The 21,648-nt window shown below is 48.3% G+C and overlaps 1 protein-coding gene across 1 annotated transcript in view; it reads left to right on the forward strand.

Moving 5' to 3' along the window:
- The window catches only part of PAXIP1 (PAX interacting protein 1), a 39,225-nt gene extending 18,072 nt beyond the window's left edge, over positions 1–21,153 (forward strand). The window contains exons 10-20 of the mRNA XM_069729743.1: positions 205–342; positions 761–882; positions 1,023–1,207; positions 3,872–3,915; positions 4,009–4,070; positions 5,731–5,833; positions 6,478–6,646; positions 7,273–7,373; positions 8,994–9,128; positions 20,880–20,955; positions 21,053–21,153. Of these exons, the coding sequence (XP_069585844.1) occupies positions 205–342; positions 761–882; positions 1,023–1,207; positions 3,872–3,915; positions 4,009–4,070; positions 5,731–5,833; positions 6,478–6,646; positions 7,273–7,373; positions 8,994–9,128; positions 20,880–20,955; positions 21,053–21,132 (1,215 nt within the window). The 3' untranslated portion in view covers positions 21,133–21,153. The remainder of the gene's footprint in view (positions 1–204; positions 343–760; positions 883–1,022; positions 1,208–3,871; positions 3,916–4,008; positions 4,071–5,730; positions 5,834–6,477; positions 6,647–7,272; positions 7,374–8,993; positions 9,129–20,879; positions 20,956–21,052) is intronic.
- Positions 21,154–21,648: the final 495 nt, after the last annotated feature.

Here is a 21,648-nt window from a genome sequence, read left to right on the forward strand (position 1 = left end):
TGTAGTCTGCGGTCTCCAGCTGTCCCATAGAGAATGCTTGTAATTACAAGCTCCTCTCTCAGGATCACTAGCACTTGGACCTCCACCAATTTGCAAGTCATCGCCTAATTGGGGTTCACTTTAAATGGAAACTTGAGTAGCCAAGCAACTTAAATGTTTTGTGCTTTTGGGGGACTTCATGTAATCAATTTCTGTCGTTTAAAGGCAATAAAGGAGAGAAGGCGATGCATCACCGCTCACTGGCTGAACACTGTCTTGAAGAAGAAGAAAATGGTGCCTCCTCATCGGACCCTACACTTTCCAGTGGCGTTTCCACCAGGAGGAAAGCCATGTTCTCAACATGTAAGGAAGCCGTACTCTGCGTAATGCCCAGAGTAGTATTTACTCTCAATGTATTTTTTTTTTCCTACCTTTCTAAGAACCATAACTTTTATGTATACTTCCATCCACATAAAGCAGTATCACGGCATGATTTTTTGCCAGTTTTAGTTTTGAATGCATAATTTTATCATTCAACGTTCTTGTAAAACTTGGAAAAAAATTCAAGTGTTTAACTTTGGTAAATGAAGCAAAAAAATTCCATTATTATTTTCGGCTTTGTTTTTACAACGTTCATTGTGCGGTACTTTATTTATTAGTTCCTTTAGGAGACTTGAGCCTATGATCGCATAAACTATCAAAGGCTGGTCTTCATAAAAGTACATCGAATGTGTTAGTTATATTTTGTCACACCATAACTTTATTTTATATTTCTCTCCAGATCGTATCTGTCACTGGTTTTGTCGATAGTGATCGAGATGACCTGAAGCTAATGGCCTACCTGGCAGGTGCCAAGTACACGGGGTATCTGTGCCGCAGCAACACGGTTCTCATCTGTAAAGAGTAAGTGAGATGATCCTCGTCACCTACAGACGGTTTTTACATTACTGTTTGCATTCCATGTAGCAGACATTATACGTCACCCTGGAGTTGCGTCCTGAGATTTACGTTGATTAACTTATTTTTTTTTTTTTGTAATTTAGGCCCACTGGTATGAAATATGAGAAAGCCAAAGAATGGAGGATACCCTGTGTCAACGCCCTGTGGCTGTGTGACATTCTTCTTGGAAATTTTGAGGCTTTACGACAAATTCAAAATGGCCGATACGCAGTGTTTAACCTAAAGGATCCACTTGCTCCTTCTTCGTATCTGGTGTCAAATCTGCTCGGTAAGATGTCTGCTTTTATTTCAGCTATTTCATAACTAGCAGACTTCTGACTGTAATCTGAGGACTAGATATTTCATGAACATTTCCAGCTGTTTTTTTGAAGTCCTATGCAAATCATTTTTTTTAATTGCCTAATAGATGTTAGTGCTGTCCTTTCACTTATGTAAGAGTTATGGAAACGTCCACACTTGGCATACAAGGCTATTTCAGTGACTCCTATACAGCTTAGTAGAGAGGTCCTCAGATGAATGAGACCACCTGTCCATTTGTTTTCTGCCTGATATATGGGGGTCTTATGTCTGAGATACAGACATACAGTTGTGGTATACTGCATTCTGACAAGGTGGCTCTTTTACTTATTGGTGCTGTAAATGCAGAAATAATCTGTTTTGTAATTTGTCTGAAATACCTGTCTTCAGTCCTGGAGGCAGGTTTTTTTCCCCCCTGCTGCAGACGCCTCACAGCCGTCACTCGAGTCTTCTTGGCGCCGGTTGCCGCCTCCAGGGATTCCTGGGCATGCGCACTGCGTGTCTAAGCCACTCACCCAGGTCGCAGTGCACATGCCCAGGAATCCCAGCCCCGCAGTGTGAATAAATCATAAGACACTGAGGGGCTGGGATTCACAAGCAGGGCGGCCACACAGATGCAGTCAGCGAGACTGCATATGAGGACAGAGGAGCAGTGCTCACTGCGCCTGCCCCAGGCATGACAAAAGCGCGCAGGCGCCGGCAGATTTCAAAACAACGCTGAGGAGGCGGCGCCAAGAAGACTTGAGTGACGGCTGTGAGGCGTCTGCAGCAGGGGGGGGGGGGGGGAAGACCTGCCTCCAGGACTGAAGACAAGACAGGTATTTCGGACAAATTACAGAACGGATTATTTCTGCATTTACAGCACCAATAACTAAATGAGCCACCTTGTCAGAATGCAGCATTACTGCTGCACAGGTGGCTCTTTTAGTTTCAAACGCCTGGGGGGTGACAGGTTCCCTTTAAAGCCCATGGCACTGTGGCTAACCTCCCTAGATGTGGGCGGAAAAAAAAAATTGACAAGAGATTTCAACGCAAGATTGTTTGGATGTTGGATAAAGAACCTCGACTAACATCCAAACAAGTTCAAGCTGCCCTGCAGTCCGAGGGTACAACAGTGTCAACCCGTACTATCCGTCGGCGTCTGAATGAAAAGGGACTGTATGGTAGGAGACCCAGGAAGACCCCACTTCTTACCCTGAGACATAAATAAGCCAGGCTGGAGTTTGCAAAAACTTACCTGAAAAAGCTTAAAACGTTTTAGAAGAATGTTCTCTGGTCAGATGAGACAAAAGTAGAGCTTTTGGGGCAAAGGCATCAACATGGAGTTTAAAGGAGAAAAAAAAAAGGCATTCAAAGAAAAGAACACAGTCCCTACAGTCAAACATGGCGGAGGTTCCCTGATGTTTTGGGGTTGCTTTGCTGCCTCTGGCACTGGACTGCTTGACCGTGTGCATGGCATTATGAAGTCTGAACACTACCAACAAATTTTGCAGCATAATGTAGGGCCCAGTGTGAGAAAGCTGGGTCTCCCTCAGAGGTCATGGGTCTTCCAGCAGGACAATGACCCAAAACACACTTCAAAAAGCACTAGAAAATGGTTTGAGAGAAAGCACTGGAGACTTCTAAGGTGGCCAGCAATGAGTCCAGACCTGAATCCCATAGAACACCTGTGGAGAGATCTAAAAATGGCAGTTTGGAGAAGGCACCCTTCAAATATCAGGGACCTGGAGCAGTTTGCCAAAGAAGAATGGTCTAAAATTCCAGCAGAGCATTGTAAGAAACTCATTGATGGTTACCGGAAGCGGTTGGTCGCAGTTATTTTGGCTAAAGGTTGTGCAACCAAGTATTAGGCTGAGGATGCCAATACTTTTGTCTGGCCCATTTTTGGAGTTTTGTGTGAAATAATCAATGTTCTGCTTCATTCTCTTTTGTGTTTTTTCATTTAAGACAAATTAAATGAAGATAATAATGCCAAAGAATTTGTGATTGCAATCATTTTCAGGAAGAAACTGAGTATTATCTGACAGAATTGCAGGGGTGCCAATACTTTTGGCCACAACTGTATACTACACTCATAGCAAATTTTGAGCATATATGTCCTGAATGTATAATCTAGTCTTACCCCATTAACTTTTCCTTGTAAGGACCAATAAGCAATATGTGTTCATGGAAAGTATTAAAGGGGTTTGTCCGGTCATAACATTGATGACCTATCCACAGGTCATCAGTATGAGGGCATTTGGGGTCCAACACTCTGCACCCATATCATTAAGCTGTTATTTGCTAAGGAGACTACTGGATGTAAGTACGCTAGACTGGGCAACAAAGCACATTTCCATGCAATATGTAGTGTCCACTACCAGGTACTACAGTACATTTTATATATTAAAACCTGGCAGCGACTGCTACTCCTTTCCAGCTTCATTCAAAGCATCCGTACCAAATAGCTGATCAGTGGAGGTGTCGGGCGCCAACTGATCTCATACTGTTGGCTTATCCTGTGGCCAACAACTCCTTTAAGCTGTCTGTAGAAATGGCTATTAGCCTTTGTTTGCTAATTGAAAAGAATCCGTTTTCGCACATTTCTGCACACTAAGTCCGATGATGAAATGTTCACAATGTTCTGTGTTTGTAGATGCGTGGAGGGTTCCTTTGAAAGTATCTTCAGAAGTGCTCATGGTGGGTTTTACTCTATTGTCTTACTGTAACGTTGGACATAAAGATCGCTCTTCATTTACTTCTGTTGTCATACATTATCCATTTTTTTTGCAGAGTATAAGAATTCCACTCAAGCCTAAACAGAATGAACCCGCAGTTCAGGTGAAACGACCCAGGTATAGTATTAGCCTAAGATCCAGTTTCTCCTTCTATGATTACAAAGTTCTTAATTTTATATCTTGTGACCATTGAGAAAACTCCATTTACTTATCAGGAAAAAGATACAGCAGGGGTTTAGCAGGTTTATATTATTTACTTACCGTATATACTCGAATATAAACCGAACAGAGTATAAGCTGACCCCCCCTAATTTTGCCACAAAAAAACTGGGAAAACTTAATGACTTGAGTATAAGCCTAGGGTGGGAAATGCAGCAGCTACCGGTAAATGTCAAAAGTAAAAATAGATACCAATAAAAGTAAAATTAATTGAGACATCAGTAGGTTAAGTGCTTTTGAATATCCATATTGAATCAAGAGCCCCATATAATGCTCCATAAAGTTTATGATGGCCCCATAAGATGCTTCATATTAAAATATGCCCCATATAATGCTGCATAAAGGTTAATAATGGCCCCATAAGATGCTCCATAGACACATTTGCCCAATATAATGCTGCACAAATGTTGATTATGGCCCCATAAGATGCTCCATAAAGATATTTACCCCATATAATGCTGCCCAAACCGTGATTATGGCCCCATAAGATACTCCATAAAGATATTTGCCCCATATAGTGCTGCACAAACGTTATGGCCCCATAAGATGCTCCATACAGACACTTGCCCCATTTGCTGTTGCTGCGATAAAAATCACATACTCACCTCTCTGTCGCTCAGGCCCCCGGCACTTTCAATATTCACCTGACTTCTTTCCAGCACCACTCCATCTTCAGTGTCTTCTGCACTGACGTTCAGGCAGAGGGCGTGCACTATCCACGTCATTTAGCCTTCTGACCTGAGCATCACTGCAGAAGACGCTGAAGACGGAGCGGCGCCGGAACGGGGAGCAGGTGAATGTCACGCAGCGCTCCCCCTCCCCATTATCCTCACCTGCTCCCGGCGCTGTCCCTGCAGGTCCCTGGCTTCCCGGCGCCACAGCTTCTTCCTGTACTGAGCGGTTACCGTTACCGCTCATTACAGTAATGAATATGCGGCTCCACCCCTATGGGAGGTGGAGCCGCATATTCATTACTGTAATGAATGTTACCATGTGATCGCTCAGTACAGGAAGAAGCTGGGGCACCGGGAAGCCAGGGACCTGCAGGGACAGCGCCGGGAGCAGGTGAGGATAATTAGACAGCCCCCGTTCCCCCTCCCCTGCCGACCCCTGGTATGACTCGAGTAAAAGCCGAGAGGGGGACTTTCAGCCCCAAAAAATGGGCTGAAAATCTCGACTTATACTCGAGTATATACGGTGTTATTCCTGTGTCTTTGGCCACTTAGTCCAAAAGGCATTTTGTTGCTCTGACTATGGAAGGCTGGAGGTGCACCCTTGCAGGACATACATGCGCCCTGATTACTCCTCATCGTGTACACATTGTTCTGATGAGCTCATTAGTTCCCTATCATTGTGTTACCGTTGACAAGACTGCTCTGGGCATGTCAACACAATACAAAATCATTGGGGGGAAGATGGTGTGATGGAGGACACATGTAGTCCTTCAAAACTGTGGTGCTTTTGTAGAATTGCCACCAGGATTTTTTTAAAACTTTTTTTTTTTTTTTTCGTTTTTGTGGGTTTTTTTCTTACTTTTTTTTTTTTTTCCCCGTTCCAGAATTGAAGACCTTCCTCCTCCAACTAAAAAACTGTCACCTGATCAGACACCACATGTGTTGTTCACTGGATTTGACCCAAATCAAGTACTGCAGTATGTGAAGGTAGGATCACATCGCACCATTCTGCAATCGTCACCATGTGTATCCAATGATTGCAGAGGTGGGCATTGTAGGTGATTTCACATTAAAGCCTCCATACACATTAGATGCAAACCATCTGGATTCTGCAGGACCGGATGAGCAGGTGATGTGTATGGGGTCCCCCTTATCTATCACGCTGACAGATGAAGTCGGAAGAGAAGGATCGAAGGTTGGAATTTCAATGACCGATCTGTTTCTGGGAGATACGCTTCTGCGGGAGGTGTCTATCAGCAACTTTATCTTCTGCGAGTGTTTGGATGGCAGCGGTCACGTGGCCAGCATTGGAGATTCTTCCATTAAGTAGTTATATGAATATGATGCATTGAGATTTACAGACATTACGGCTTATATAGTGATGCCAGAACCTTAGGTATTTCCATTATCTGTGTTTAGATTATGTGATTAGAGAAACTCCATAAATGATGAATGAATGTATTGGAGGGATTTTTATCCTACACATATCTTCTATGAGCCGCCTGTTTCTTCCATTTTTTGGATTCCTGACTCCACAAACAATATCAGCTGCAAAGTGTTTAATGATTAGAAACCCAAGTTTGAAGGATGAATTAATGTATTTCCTGCTTATATTTTCCTTTTTTCCCCAGAAACTATATATTCTTGGTGGAGAAGTGGTAGACTCTGCACAGAAGTGCACTCACTTGATTGCCAGTAAGGTTACAAGAACTGTAAAATTTCTGACTGCCATCTCTGTGGCGAAGCATATTGTGACCCCAGAATGGCTCGACGAAAGCTTCAAATGTCAAAAATTTGTTGGTAAGTTTAAAAGATTGGGTGAGCAACATGGATGAGACGTAGCAAGTCAAGGCTTGTCATTCATTTACCTTTACCCTCACAATTGGCTGAGTTAGGCTGGGATCACACATACACGAGATACGGCCGAGTCTCGCAGGTGAAAACCCTCCTCTGGCGCCGGCATTTGGGAGCGGAGCGTGCAGCTCCATGTGTTGCTGTGCGGCTGCACGCTCCGCTCCGGAGTGTCGGCGGAGGGATTTCACCTGCGAGACTCTGCCGTATCTCGCGTATGTTTGATCCCGGCCTTAGCCGTTCTCTCTGATGCCGGCCATTAGTGCTGGAGTTTGCTGCCGATTGCACAGGTGCAGCTGTTTAGGACTGACCTTCATTTTCGGCTTTCAGCGGGGACGACATTTCCCTAATAATGTACTTGTACATCCTGATGTTAGGAGGTGAGAAATAGACCCAGTTTTCTTCGACTCAATGGAGATGTACGAGCGGATCCCTTTTGGGAAATAATAGGTTACTACTAGAATAATAGATTGGTCACATTTTTTTTTCTCCCCTTGCTTAATGACAAACTTTCATTTATATTGTCTGTTTTAATTTTGTTCACAAATTCTCGCTTTCTGTCTTTCCATTCATAGAGGAACAGAGCTACATCCTGCGAGATGCCGAAGCGGAAGTTCTCTTCTGCTTTAGTTTAGAAGAGTCTCTAAAAAGAGCGCGAGTGGCCTCTCTCTTCAAGGTAGTTTATCACTGTATGTAATGTACTACACTGGTGACATGCATGCAAGTCTATCGTTTTGCTCTCACGTAAATTAGCTTTTTTAGGGTATTTCGCGATACTCTTGTCAGACGCGAAGTTATTGTAAAGCCTCGTTCAGTCATCCATGTTTCATGCACCTGTTCTATGCGTGAAATTTACTGATAGGACACATCCACTACTATGTATAAAGATGTGAACATGTACTTTTTCATAAGAAAAACAAAAGTGCGGCACAGCCCTGTACATCTATATGGACTTACGGCACAGCTCTGTACATCTATATGGACGTGTGGCACAGCTCTGTATGTGTGTGGCTGTATCTGCATGAAACAGCTGTCTGCGTATAAGTGCATGATGCAAAGCTGTGTGTATGTATGTGCATGAAGCAGAGCTCTGTATGTATGTGTGTATGAAGCAGAGCTGTGTGTATGTATATGTGTATGAAGCAAAGCTGTGTGTATGTATATGGGCATTAAGCAGAGCTGTGTGTATGTATATGGGCATGAAACAGAGCTGCGTATGTATATGGGCATGAAGCAGAGCTGTGTGTATGTATATGGGCATGAAACAGAGCTGCGTATGTATATGGGCATGAAGCAGAGCTGTGTGTATGTATATGTGTATGAAGCAGAGCTGTGTGTATGTATATGGGCATGAAGCAGAGCTGTGTGTATGTATATGGGCATGAAGCAGAGCTGTGTGTATGTATATAGGCATGAAGCAGAGTTGTGTGTATGTATATAGGCATGAAGCAGAGCTGTGTGTATGTATATGGGCATGAAGCAGAGCTGTGTGTATGTATATGGGCATGAAGCAGAGCTGTGTGTATGTATATGGGCATGAAGCAGAGCTGTGTGTATGTATATGGGCATGAAGCAGAGCTGTGTGTATGTATATGGGCATGAAGCAGAGCTTTGTGTATGTATATGGGCATGAAGCAGAGCTGTGTGTATGTATATGGGCATGAAGCAGAGCTGTGTGTATGTATATGGGCATGAAGCAGAGCTGTGTGTATGTATATGGGCATGAAGCAGAGCTGTGTATGTATATGGGCATGAAGCAGAGCTGTGTGTATGTATATGGGCATGAAGCAGAGCTGTGTGTATGTATATGGGCATGAAGCAGAGCTGTGTGTATGTATATGGGCATGAAGCAGAGCTGTGTGTATGTATTTGGGCATGAAGCAGAGCTGTGTGTATGTATATGGGCATGAAGCAGAGCTGTGTGTATGTATATGGGCATGAAGCAGAGCTGTGTGTATGTATATGGGCATGAAGCAGAGCTGTGTGTATGCATATGGGCATGAAGCAGAGCTGTGTGTGTGTGTATGTATATGGGCATGAAGCAGAGCTGTGTGTATGTATATGGGCATGAAGCAGAGCTGTATTTGTGTATAACACTACAGAGACACACTAACAATGGATTTATTACCTGTCTAGTCTACCCTAGTACATTAAAATTACTGATATTGACCTCTACTTTACACCGCCAGTGAAGATTTAATTTAGTATAAAAAAATGTTTTCATATTTTCTGCTATCTTAACCTGGGTGCGTCTTATGGTCTGAAAAGTGCAGTAAATGTTTCATTTTCCACTTAGGGAAAGTATTTTTACATCACTCCTGGAATATGTCCCAGCCTGTCAACTATGAGGTCTATTGTGGAATGTGCCGGCGGGAAAATATTAACAAAACCCCCTTCTTTTCGAAAAATTATGGAGCATAAACAAAACAAAGTAAGTTGGAATATAGACTTCTGTTCATCTCTGATTTCTCGAATATAATTTGAAGGGCTTGTCCAAGCTGATTAAAATGGAATTCCTAGTTACAGAAAACTAATGCTAGATATAGCTGATGACGGCGCCATCTCTGGCAGGCCCATGTATAATGCTGGATATAGCTGATGACGGTGCCATCTCTGGCAGGCCCATGTATAATGTTGGATATAGCTGATGACTGCGCCATCTCTGGCAGGCCCATGTATAATGCTGGATATAGCTGATGACGGCCCCATCTCTGGCAGGCCCATGTATAATGCTGGATATAGCTGATGACGGCCCCATCTCTGGCAGGCCCATGTATAATGCTGGATATAGCTGATGACGGCCCCATCTCTGGCAGGCCCATGTATAATGCTGGATATAGCTGATGACGGCGCCATCTCTGGCAGGCCCATGTATAATGCTGGATATAGCTGATGATGGCGCCATCTCTGGCAGGCCCATGTATAATGCTGGATATAGCTGATGACGGCGCCATCTCTGGCAGGCCCATGTATAATGCTGGATATAGCTGATGACGGCCCCATCTCTGGCAGGCCCATGTATAATGCTGGATATAGCTGATGACGGCCCCATCTCTGGCAGGCCCATGTATAATGCTGGATATAGCTGATGACGGCCCCATCTCTGGCAGGCCCATGTATAATGCTGGGTATAGCTGATGACGGCCCCATCTCTGGCAGGCCCATGTATAATGCTGGATATAGCTGATGATGGCGCCATCTCTGGCAGGCCCATGTATAATGCCGGATATAGCTGATGACAGCGCCATCTCTGGCAGGCCCATGTATAATGCTGGATATAGCTGATGACGGCGCCATCTCTGGCAGGCCCATGTATAATGCTGTGTATAGCTGATGACGGCGCCATCTCTGGCAGGCCCATGTATAATGCTGGGTATAGCTGATGACGGCGCCTTCTCTGGCAGGCCCATGTATAATGCTGGATATAGCTGATGATGGCGCCATCTCTGGCAGGCCCATGTATAATGCTGGGTATAGCTGATGACGGCGCCATCTCTGGCAGGCCCATGTGTAATGCTGGATATAGGTGATGACGGCGCCATCTCTGGCAGGCCCATGTATAATGCTGGGTATAGCGGATGACGGCGCTATCTCTGGCAGGCCCATGTATAATGCTGGGTATAGCTGATGACGGCACCTTCTCTGGCAGGCCCATGTATAATGCTGGGTATAGCTGATGACGGCACCTTCTCTGGCAGGCCCATGTATAATGCTGGGTATAGCTGATGACGGCACCTTCTCTGGCAGGCCCATGTATAATGCTGGGTATAGCTGATGACGGCACCTTCTCTGGCAGGCCCATGTATAATGCTGGGTATAGCTGATGACGGCACCTTCTCTGGCAGGCCCATGTATAATGCTGGGTATAGCTGATGACGGCACCTTCTCTGGCAGGCCCATGTATAATGCTGGGTATAGCTGATGACAGCACCTTCTCTGGCAGGCCCATGTATAATGCTGGGTATAGCTGATGACGGCACCTTCTCTGACAGGCCCATGTATAATGCTGGGTACAGCGCCATCTCTGGCAGGCCCATGTATAATGCTGGGTATAGCTGATGACAGCGCCATCTCTGGCAGGCCCATGTATAATGCTGAGTATAGCTGATGACGGCCCCATCTCTGGCAGGCGGCAGGCCCATGTATAATGCTGGATATAGCTGATGACGGCGCCATCTCTGGCAGGCCCATGTATAATGCTGGATATAGCTGATGACGGCGCCTTCTCTGGCAGGCCCATGTATAATGCTGGATATAGCAGATTACGGCCCCATCTCTGGCAGGCCCATGTATAATGCCGAATATAGCTGATGACAGCACCATCTCTGGCAGGCCCGTGTATAATGCTGGATATAGCTGATGACGGTGCCATCTCTGGCAGGCCCATGTATAATGCTGGATATAGCTGATGACAGCACCATCTCAGGCAGGCCCATGTATAATGCTGGGTATAGCTGATGACGGCCCCATCTCTGGCAGGCCCATGTATAATGCTGGGTATAGCTGATGACGGCGCCATCTCTGGCAGGCCCATGTATAATGCTGGATATAGCTGATGACGGCCCCATCTCTGGCAGGCCCATGTATAATGCTGGATATAGCTGATGACGGCGCCATCTCTGGCAGGCCCATGTATAATGCTGGATATACTGTAGCTGATGACGGCGCCATCTCTGGCAGGCCCATGTATAATGCTGGGTATAGCTGATGACGGCACCTTCTCTGACAGGCCCATGTATAATGCTGGGTATAGCTGATGACAGCGCCATCTCTGGCAGGCCCATGTATAATGCTGGGTATAGCTGATGACGGCGCCTTCTCTGGCAGGCCCATGTATAATGCTGGATATAGCTGATGACAGCGCCATCTCTGGCAGGCCCATGTATAATGCTGGATATAGCTGATGACGGTGCCATCTCTGGCAGGCCCATGCATAATGCTGTGGATATAGCTGATGACGGCCCCATCTCTGGCAGGCCCATGTATAATGCTGGGTATAGCTGATGACGGCGCCTTCTCTGGCAGGCCCATGTATAATGCTGGGTATAGCTGATGACGGCGCCTTCTCTGGCAGGCCCATGTATAATGCTGTGTATAGCTGATGACTGCGCCATCTCTGGCAGGCCCATGTATAATGCTGGATATAGCTGATGACGGTGCCATCTCTGGCAGGCCCATGTATAATGCTGTGGATATAGCTGATGACGGCCCCATCTCTGGCAGGCCCATGTATAATGCTGGATATAGCTGATGACGGCGCCATCTCTGGCAGGCCCATGTATAATGCTGGGTATAGCTGATGACAGCACCTTCTCTGGCAGGCCCATGTATAATGCTGGGTATAGCTGATGACGGCGCCATCTCTGGCAGGCCCATGTATAATGCTGGATATAGCTGATGACGGCCCCATCTCTGGCAGGCCCATGTATAATGCTGGATATAGCTGATGACGGCGCCATCTCTGGCAGGCCCATGTATAATGCTGGATATACTGTAGCTGATGACGGCGCCATCTCTGGCAGGCCCATGTATAATGCTGGGTATAGCTGATGACGGCACCTTCTCTGACAGGCCCATGTATAATGCTGGGTATAGCTGATGACAGCGCCATCTCTGGCAGGCCCATGTATAATGCTGGGTATAGCTGATGACGGCGCCTTCTCTGGCAGGCCCATGTATAATGCTGGATATAGCTGATGACAGCGCCATCTCTGGCAGGCCCATGTATAATGCTGGATATAGCTGATGACGGTGCCATCTCTGGCAGGCCCATGCATAATGCTGTGGATATAGCTGATGACGGCCCCATCTCTGGCAGGCCCATGTATAATGCTGGGTATAGCTGATGACGGCGCCTTCTCTGGCAGGCCCATGTATAATGCTGGGTATAGCTGATGACGGCGCCTTCTCTGGCAGGCCCATGTATAATGCTGTGTATAGCTGATGACTGCGCCATCTCTGGCAGGCCCATGTATAATGCTGGATATAGCTGATGACGGCGCCATCTCTGGCAGGCCCATGTATAATGCTGGATATAGCTGATGACGGCGCCTTCTCTGGCAGGCCCATGTATAATGCTGGATATAGCTGATGACGGTGCCATCTCTGGCAGGCCCATGTATAATGCTGGGTATAGCTGATGACGGCGCCTTCTCTGGCAGGCCCATGTATAATGCTGGATATAGCTGATGATGGCGCCATCTCTGGCAGGCCCATGTATAATGCCGAATATAGCTAATGACAGCACCATCTCTGGCAGGCCCATGTATAATGCTGGATATAGCTGATGACAGCGCCATCTCTGGCAGGCCCATGTATAATGCTGTGTATAGCTGATGACGGCGCCATCTCTGGCAGGCCCATGTATAATGCTGGGTATAGCTGATGACGGCGCCTTCTCTGGCAGGCCCATGTATAATGCTGGATATAGCTGATGATGGCGCCATCTCTGGCAGGCCCATGTATAATGCTGGGTATAGCTGATGACGGCGCCATCTCTGGCAGGCCCATGTGTAATGCTGGATATAGGTGATGACGGCGCCATCTCTGGCAGGCCCATGTATAATGCTGGGTATAGCGGATGACGGCGCTATCTCTGGCAGGCCCATGTATAATGCTGGGTATAGCTGATGACGGCACCTTCTCTGGCAGGCCCATGTATAATGCTGGATATAGCTGATGACGGCCCCATCTCTGGCAGGCCCATGTATAATGCTGGGTATAGCTGATGACGGCACCTTCTCTGGCAGGCCCATGTATAATGCTGGGTATAGCTGATGACGGCACCTTCTCTGGCAGGCCCATGTATAATGCTGGGTATAGCTGATGACGGCACCTTCTCTGGCAGGCCCATGTATAATGCTGGGTATAGCTGATGACGGCACCTTCTCTGGCAGGCCCATGTATAATGCTGGGTATAGCTGATGACAGCACCTTCTCTGGCAGGCCCATGTATAATGCTGGGTATAGCTGATGACGGCACCTTCTCTGACAGGCCCATGTATAATGCTGGGTACAGCGCCATCTCTGGCAGGCCCATGTATAATGCTGGGTATAGCTGATGACAGCGCCATCTCTGGCAGGCCCATGTATAATGCTGAGTATAGCTGATGACGGCCCCATCTCTGGCAGGCGGCAGGCCCATGTATAATGCTGGATATAGCTGATGACGGCGCCATCTCTGGCAGGCCCATGTATAATGCTGGATATAGCTGATGACGGCGCCTTCTCTGGCAGGCCCATGTATAATGCTGGATATAGCAGATTACGGCCCCATCTCTGGCAGGCCCATGTATAATGCCGAATATAGCTGATGACAGCACCATCTCTGGCAGGCCCGTGTATAATGCTGGATATAGCTGATGACGGTGCCATCTCTGGCAGGCCCATGTATAATGCTGGATATAGCTGATGACGGCGCCATCTCTGGCAGGCCCATGTATAATGCTGGGTATAGCTGATGACGGCCCCATCTCTGGCAGGCCCATGTATAATGCTGGGTATAGCTGATGACGGCGCCATCTCTGGCAGGCCCATGTATAATGCTGGATATAGCTGATGACGGCCCCATCTCTGGCAGGCCCATGTATAATGCTGGATATAGCTGATGACGGCGCCATCTCTGGCAGGCCCATGTATAATGCTGGATATAGCTGATGACGGCGCCATCTCTGGCAGGCCCATGTGTAATGCTGGATATAGCTGATGACGGCGCCATCTCTGGCAGGCCCATGTGTAATGCTGGATATAGCTGATGACGGCGCCTTCTCTGGCAGGCCCATGTGTAATGCTGGATATAGCTGATGACGGCGCCATCTCTGGCAGGCCCATGTGTAATGCTGGATATAGCTGATAACGGCGCCATCTCTGGCAGGCCCATGTGTAATGCTGGATATAGCTGATGACGGCGCCATCTCTGGCAGGCCCATGTGTAATGCTGGATACAGCTGATGACGGCGCCATCTCTGGCAGGCCCATGTGTAATGCTGGATATAGCTGATGACGGCGCCATCTCTGGCAGGCCCATGTATAATGCTGGATATAGCTGATGACGGCCCCATCTCTGGCAGGCCCATGTGTAATGCTGGATACAGCTGATGACGGCGCCATCTCTGGCAGGCCCATGTGTAATGCTGGATATAGCTGATGACGGCGCCATCTCTGGCAGGCCCATGTATAATGCTGGATATAGCTGATGACGGCGCCATCTCTGGCAGGCCCATGTGTAATGCTGGATACAGCTGATGACGGCGCCATCTCTGGCAGGCCCATGTGTAATGCTGGATATAGCTGATGACGGCGCCATCTCTGGCAGGCCCATGTATAATGCTGGATATAGCTGATGACGGCCCCATCTCTGGCAGGCCCATGTGTAATGCTGGATATAGCTGATGACGGCGCCATCTCTGGCAGGCCCATGTGTAATGCTGGATATAGCTGATGACGGCGCCATCTCTGGCAGGCCCATGTATAATGCTGGATATAGCTGATGACGGCGCCTTCTCTGGCAGGCCCATGTGTAATGCTGGATATAGTTGATGACGGCGCCATCTCTGGCAGGCCCATGTATAATGCTGGGTATAGCGGATGACGGCGCTATCTCTGGCAGGCCCATGTATAATGCTGGGTATAGCTGATGACGGCGCCTTCTCTGGCAGGCCCATGTATAATGCTGGGTGTAGCTGATGACGGCACCTTCTCTGGCAGGCCCATGTATAATGCTGGGTATAGCTGATGACGGCGCCTTCTCTGGCAGGCCCATGTATAATGCTGGGTATAGCTGATGACGGCGCCTTCTCTGGCAGGCCCATGTATAATGCTGTGGATATAGCTGATGACGGCGCCTTCTCTGGCAGGCCCATGTATAATGCTGTGGATATAGCTGATGACGGCGCCATCTCTGGCAGGCCCATGTATAATGCTGGATATAGCTGATGAAGGCGCCATCTCTGGCAGGCCCATGTATAATGCTGGATATAACTGATGACGGCCCCATCTCTGGCAGGCCCATGTATAATGCTGGATATACTGTAGCTGATGACGGCGCCATCTCTGGCAGGCCCATGTATAATGCTGGATATACTGTAGCTGATGATGGCGCCATCTCTGGCAGGCCCATGTATAATGCTGGATATAGCTGATGACGGCGCCATCTCTAACAGGCCCATGTATAATGCTGGATATAGCTGATGACGGTGCCTTCTCTGGCAGGCCCATGTATAATGCTGTGTATAGCTGATGACTGCGCCATCTCTGGCAGGCCCATGTATAATGCTGTGTATAGCTGATGACTGCGCCATCTCTGGCAGGCCCATGTATAATGCTGTGGATATAGCTGATGACGGCGCCTTCTCTGGCAGGCCCATGTATAATGCTGTGTATAGCTGATGACTGCGCCATCTCTGGCAGGCCCATGTATAATGCTGTGTATAGCTGATGACTGCGCCATCTCTGGCAGGCCCATGTATAATGCTGTGTATAGCTGATGACGGCGCCTTCTCTGGCAGGCCCATGTATAATGCTGGATATAGCAGATTACGGCCCCATCTCTGGCAGGCCCATGTATAATGCCGAATATAGCTGATGACAGCACCATCTCTGGCAGGCCCGTGTATAATGCTGGATATAGCTGATGACGGTGCCATCTCTGGCAGGCCCATGTATAATGCTGGATATAGCTGATGACGGCGCCATCTCTGGCAGGCCCATGTATAATGCTGGATATAACTGATGACTGCCCCATCTCTGGCAGGCCCATGTATAATGCTGGATATACTGTAGCTGATGACGGTGCCATCTCTGGCAGGCCCATGTATAATGCTGGGTATAGCTGATGACGGCCCCATCTCTGGCAGGCCCATGTATAATGCTGGATATAGCTGATGATGGCGCCATCTCTGGCAGGCCCATGTGTAATGCTGGATATAGCTGATGACGGCGCCATCTCTGGCAGGCCCATGTATAATGCTGGATATAGCTGATGACGGCCCCATCTCTGGCAGGCCCATGTATAATGCTGGATATAGCTGATGACGGCGCCATCTCTGGCAGGCCCATGTATAATGCTGGATATAGCTGATGACGGCGCCATCTCTGGCAGGCCCATGTATAATGCTGGGTATAGCTGATGACGGCGCCATCTCTGGCAGGCCCATGTATAATGCTGGATATAGCTGATGACGGCGCCATCTCTGGCAGGCCCATGTATAATGCTGGTTATAGCTGATGACGGCGCCTTCTCTGGCAGGCCCATGTGTAATGCTGGATATAGTTGATGACGGCGCCATCTCTGGCAGGCCCATGTATAATGCTGGGTATAGCTGATGACGGCGCCTTCTCTGGCAGGCCCATGTATAATGCTGGATATAGCTGATGACGGCCCCATCTCTGGCAGGCCCATGTATAATGCTGGATATAGCTGATGACGGCCCCATCTCTGGCAGGCCCATGTATAATGCTGGATATAGCTGATGACGGCCCCATCTCTGGCAGGCCCATGTGTAATGCTGGATATAGCTGATGACGGCGCCTTCTCTGGCAGGCCCATGTATAATGCTGTGTATAGCTGATGACGGCGCCTTCTCTGGCAGGCCCATGTATAATGCTGGATATAGCTGATGACTGAGCCTTCTCTGGCAGGCCCATGTATAATGCTGTGGATATAGCTGATGACGGCGCCATCTCTGGCAGGCCCATGTGTAATGCTGGATATAGCTGTTGACGGTGCCATCTCTGGCAGGCCCATGTATAATGCTGGGTATAGCTGATGACGGCGCCATCTCTGGCAGGCCCATGTATAATGCTGGGTATAGCTGATGATGGCCCCATCTCTGGCAGGCCCATGTATAATGCTGGATATAGCTGATGACAGCACCATCTCTGGCAGGCCCATGTATAATGCTGGATATAGCTGATGACGGCACCATCTCTGGCAGGCCCATGTATAATGCTGGATATAGCTGATGACGGCACCATCTCTGGCAGGCCCATGTATAATGCTGGATATAGCTGATGACTGAGCCTTCTCTGGCAGGCCCATGTATAATGCTGTGGATATAGCTGATGACGGCGCCATCTCTGGCAGGCCCATGTATAATGCTGGATATAGCTGATGACGGCGCCTTCTCTGGCAGGCCCATGTATAATGCTGGATATAGCTGATGACGGCGCCATCTCTGGCAGGCCCATGTATAATGCTGTGTATAGCCTATGACTGAGCCTTCTCTGGCAGGCCCATGTATAATGCTGGGTATAGCTGATGACGGCGCCTTCTCTGGCAGGCCCATGTATAATGCTGGATATAGCTGATGACGGCGCCTTCTCTGGCAGGCCCATGTATAATGCTGGATATAGCTGATGACGGCGCCATCTCTGGCAGGCCCATGTATAATGCTGGATATAGCTGATGACGGCCCCATCTCTGGCAGGCCCATGTATAATGCTGGATATAGCTGATGACGGCGCCATCTCTGGCAGGCCCATGTATAATGCTGGATATAGCTGATGACGGCGCCATCTCTGGCAGGCCCATGTATAATGCTGGATATACTGTAGCTGATGATGGCGCCATCTCTGGCAGGCCCATGTATAATGCTGGATATACTGTAGCTGATGATGGCGCCATCTCTGGCAGGCCCATGTATAATGCTGGATATAGCTGATGACAGCGCCATCTGTGGCAGGCCCATGTATAATGCTGTGGATATAGCTGATGACGGCACCATCTCTGGCAGGCCCATGTATAATGCTGGGTATAGCTGATGACGGCGCCTTCTCTGGCAGGCCCATGTATAATGCTGGATATAGCTGATGACGGCCCCATCTCTGGCAGGCCCATGTATGATGCTGGATATAGCGGATGACGGCGCCATCTCTGACAGGCCCATGTATAATGCTGGATATAGCTGATGACGGCGCCATCTCTCGCAGGCCCATGTATAATGCTGGGTATAGCTGATGACGGCCCCATCTCTGGCAGGCCCATGTATAATGCTGGGTATAGCTGATGACTGAGCCTTCTCTGGCAGGCCCATGTGTAATGCTGGATATAGCTGATGACGGCGCCTTCTCTGGCAGGCCCATGTATAATGCTGGGTATAGCTGATGACGGCGCCATCTCTGGCAGGCCCATGTATAATGCTGGGTATAGCTGATGACGGCGCCATCTCTGGCAGGCCCATGTATAATGCTGGGTATAGCTGATGACGGCGCCATCTCTGGCAGGCCCATGTATAATGCTGTGTATAGCTGATGACTGAGCCTTCTCTGGCAGGCCCATGTGTAATGCTGGATATAGCTGATGACGGCGCCTTCTCTGGCAGGCCCATGTATAATGCTGGGTATAGCTGATGACGGCACCTTCTCTGGCAGGCCCATGTATAATGCTGGGTATAGCTGATGACGGCGCCATCTCTGGCAGGCCCATGTATAATGCTGGGTATAGCTGATGACGGCGCCATCTCTGGCAGGCCCATGTATAATGCTGGGTATAGCTGATGACGGCACCTTCTCTGGCAGGCCCATGTATAATGCTGGGTATAGCTGATGACGGCGCCATCTCTGGCAGGCCCATGTGTAATGCTGGGTATAGCTGATGACGGCGCCATCTCTGGCAGGCCCATGTATAATGCTGGGTATAGCTGATGACGGCACCTTCTCTGGCAGGCCCATGTATAATGCTGGGTATAGCTGATGACGGCACCTTCTCTGGCAGGCCCATGTATAATGCTGGGTATAGCTGATGACGGCGCCATCTCTGGCAGGCCCATGTGTAATGCTGGATATAGCTGATGACGGCGCCTTCTCTGGCAGGCCCATGTATAATGCTGGGTATAGCTGATGACGGCACCTTCTCTGGCAGGCCCATGTATAATGCTGGGTATAGCTGATGACGGCGCCTTCTCTGGCAGGCCCATGTATAATGCTGGATATAGCTGATGACGGCACCATCTCTGGCAGGCCCATGTATAATGCTGGGTATAGCTGATGACGGCACCATCTCTGGCAGGCCCATGTATAATGCTGGATATAGCTGATGACGGCACCATCTCTGGCAGGCCCATGTATAATGCTGGGTATAGCTGATGACGGCACCATCTCTGGCAGGCCCATGTATAATGCTGGATATAGCTGATGACGGCACCATCTCTGGCAGGCCCATGTATAATGCTGGGTATAGCTGATGACGGCACCATCTCTGGCAGGCCCATGTATAATGCTGGGTATAGCTGATGACGGCGCCATCTCTGGCAGGCCCATGTATAATGCTGGGTATAGCTGATGACGGCACCTTCTCTGGCAGGCCCATGTATAATGCTGGGTATAGCTGATGACGGCGCCTTCTCTGGCAGGCCCATGTATAATGCTGGGTATAGCTGATGACGGCGCCATCTCTGGCAGGCCCATGTATAATGCTGGATATAGCTGATGACGGCGCCTTCTCTGGCAGGCCCATGTATAATGCTGGATATAGCTGATGACGGCGCCTTCTCTGGCAGGCCCATGTATAATGCTGGGTATAGCTGATGACGGCGCCTTCTCTGGCAGGCCCATGTATAATGCTGGGTATAGCTGATGACGGCGCCATCTCTGGCAGGCCCATGTATAATGCTGGGTATAGCTGATGACGGCGCCATCTCTGGCAGGCCCATGTATAATGCTGGGTATAGCTGATGACGGCGCCATCTCTGGCAGGCCCATGTGTAATGCTGGTTATAGCTGATGACGGCGCCATCTCTGGCAGGCCCATGTATAATGCTGGGTATAGCTGATGACTGCGCCATCTCTGGCAGGCCCATGTGTAATGCTGGATATAGCTGATGACGGCGCCTTCTCTGGCAGGCCCATGTATAATGCTGGGTATAGCTGATGACGGCGCCATCTCTGGCAGGCCCATGTATAATGCTGGGTATAGCTGATGACGGCCCCATCTCTGACAGGCCCATAGATAATGAGTAGAGCAGCGGTTCAAACTCTGGTCAAGCTGGGGACAGCATTTTGGCTGTCTGTGGGGGCGTCTCAGCATTTGGACCCCATTGATCTAGAGTTTGATACCTTTTTACCCCTTTAACGTCTCAGCATTTTGAAGTCGTCAGTAATATAACATAGTGTGTCTGGTGAGATTCCTGCTCTGATGAAGACGTTGTAGGCTTTGTCTTATTCACGTATCCATTGTCTTTTATAGAGTTTGGCGGAGATCATTCTGATATCATGTGAAAATGACCTTCACCTCTGCAGAGAATACTTTGCTGGCAGTATAGGTGAGTCGGATGTTTGGTGCCTGTATCTGCAGCTTGTCTATATGCTATGTGGGTAATACTTTATTTATTTTTTTTTTTTTTATTTCTTCCTTCACAGATGTCCATAATGCAGAATTTGTGCTCACCGGCGTCCTCACACAGACGTTGGATTATGAATCATATCCTTTACGCTGCTGATCACTTGCTGTTTGGGGGTTATATACACATAGTGGTCTATTATATGTCATATATCCGAGCAGAACTGTTACAGATGAGTTAGACATGAATATTTCAGCTATTGCCGCCGTGCTTTCCCGTACTGTCTGCCATGGCATAGCGAGCACGTAACTACCACGCCTGTTACTTGCCACTTTGTCTTCATGGCTGTTGCTTCTATAGCTTCACTTATTTTGGGTAACACCATGTACTAGTGAATAGGTGACAATTAATATTTGCTAGAATTTTGGAACATTTCCATACTGGGTGACCTTAAACTCTCTGATTTAAAGACTACCTGTCCTCTCTTCTGACAAGTCCTTTATAAAACACTTGATTTCCACATTAATATAGTATTTTTTTTAACATCTGTATTTTTGTACCTCTGTTATTCCTCATGGAAATGGATGAATAAATTGATAGCTAATTTGTGATTATGGTGGGGTGTGTCCATTCAGTGCTGGAAACGATTAAAGTAAAAACTCTATTTTTACCACC

Source organism: Ranitomeya imitator, chromosome 6 (assembly GCF_032444005.1).
Source record: "Ranitomeya imitator isolate aRanImi1 chromosome 6, aRanImi1.pri, whole genome shotgun sequence".
Taxonomy (NCBI): domain Eukaryota; kingdom Metazoa; phylum Chordata; class Amphibia; order Anura; family Dendrobatidae; genus Ranitomeya; species Ranitomeya imitator.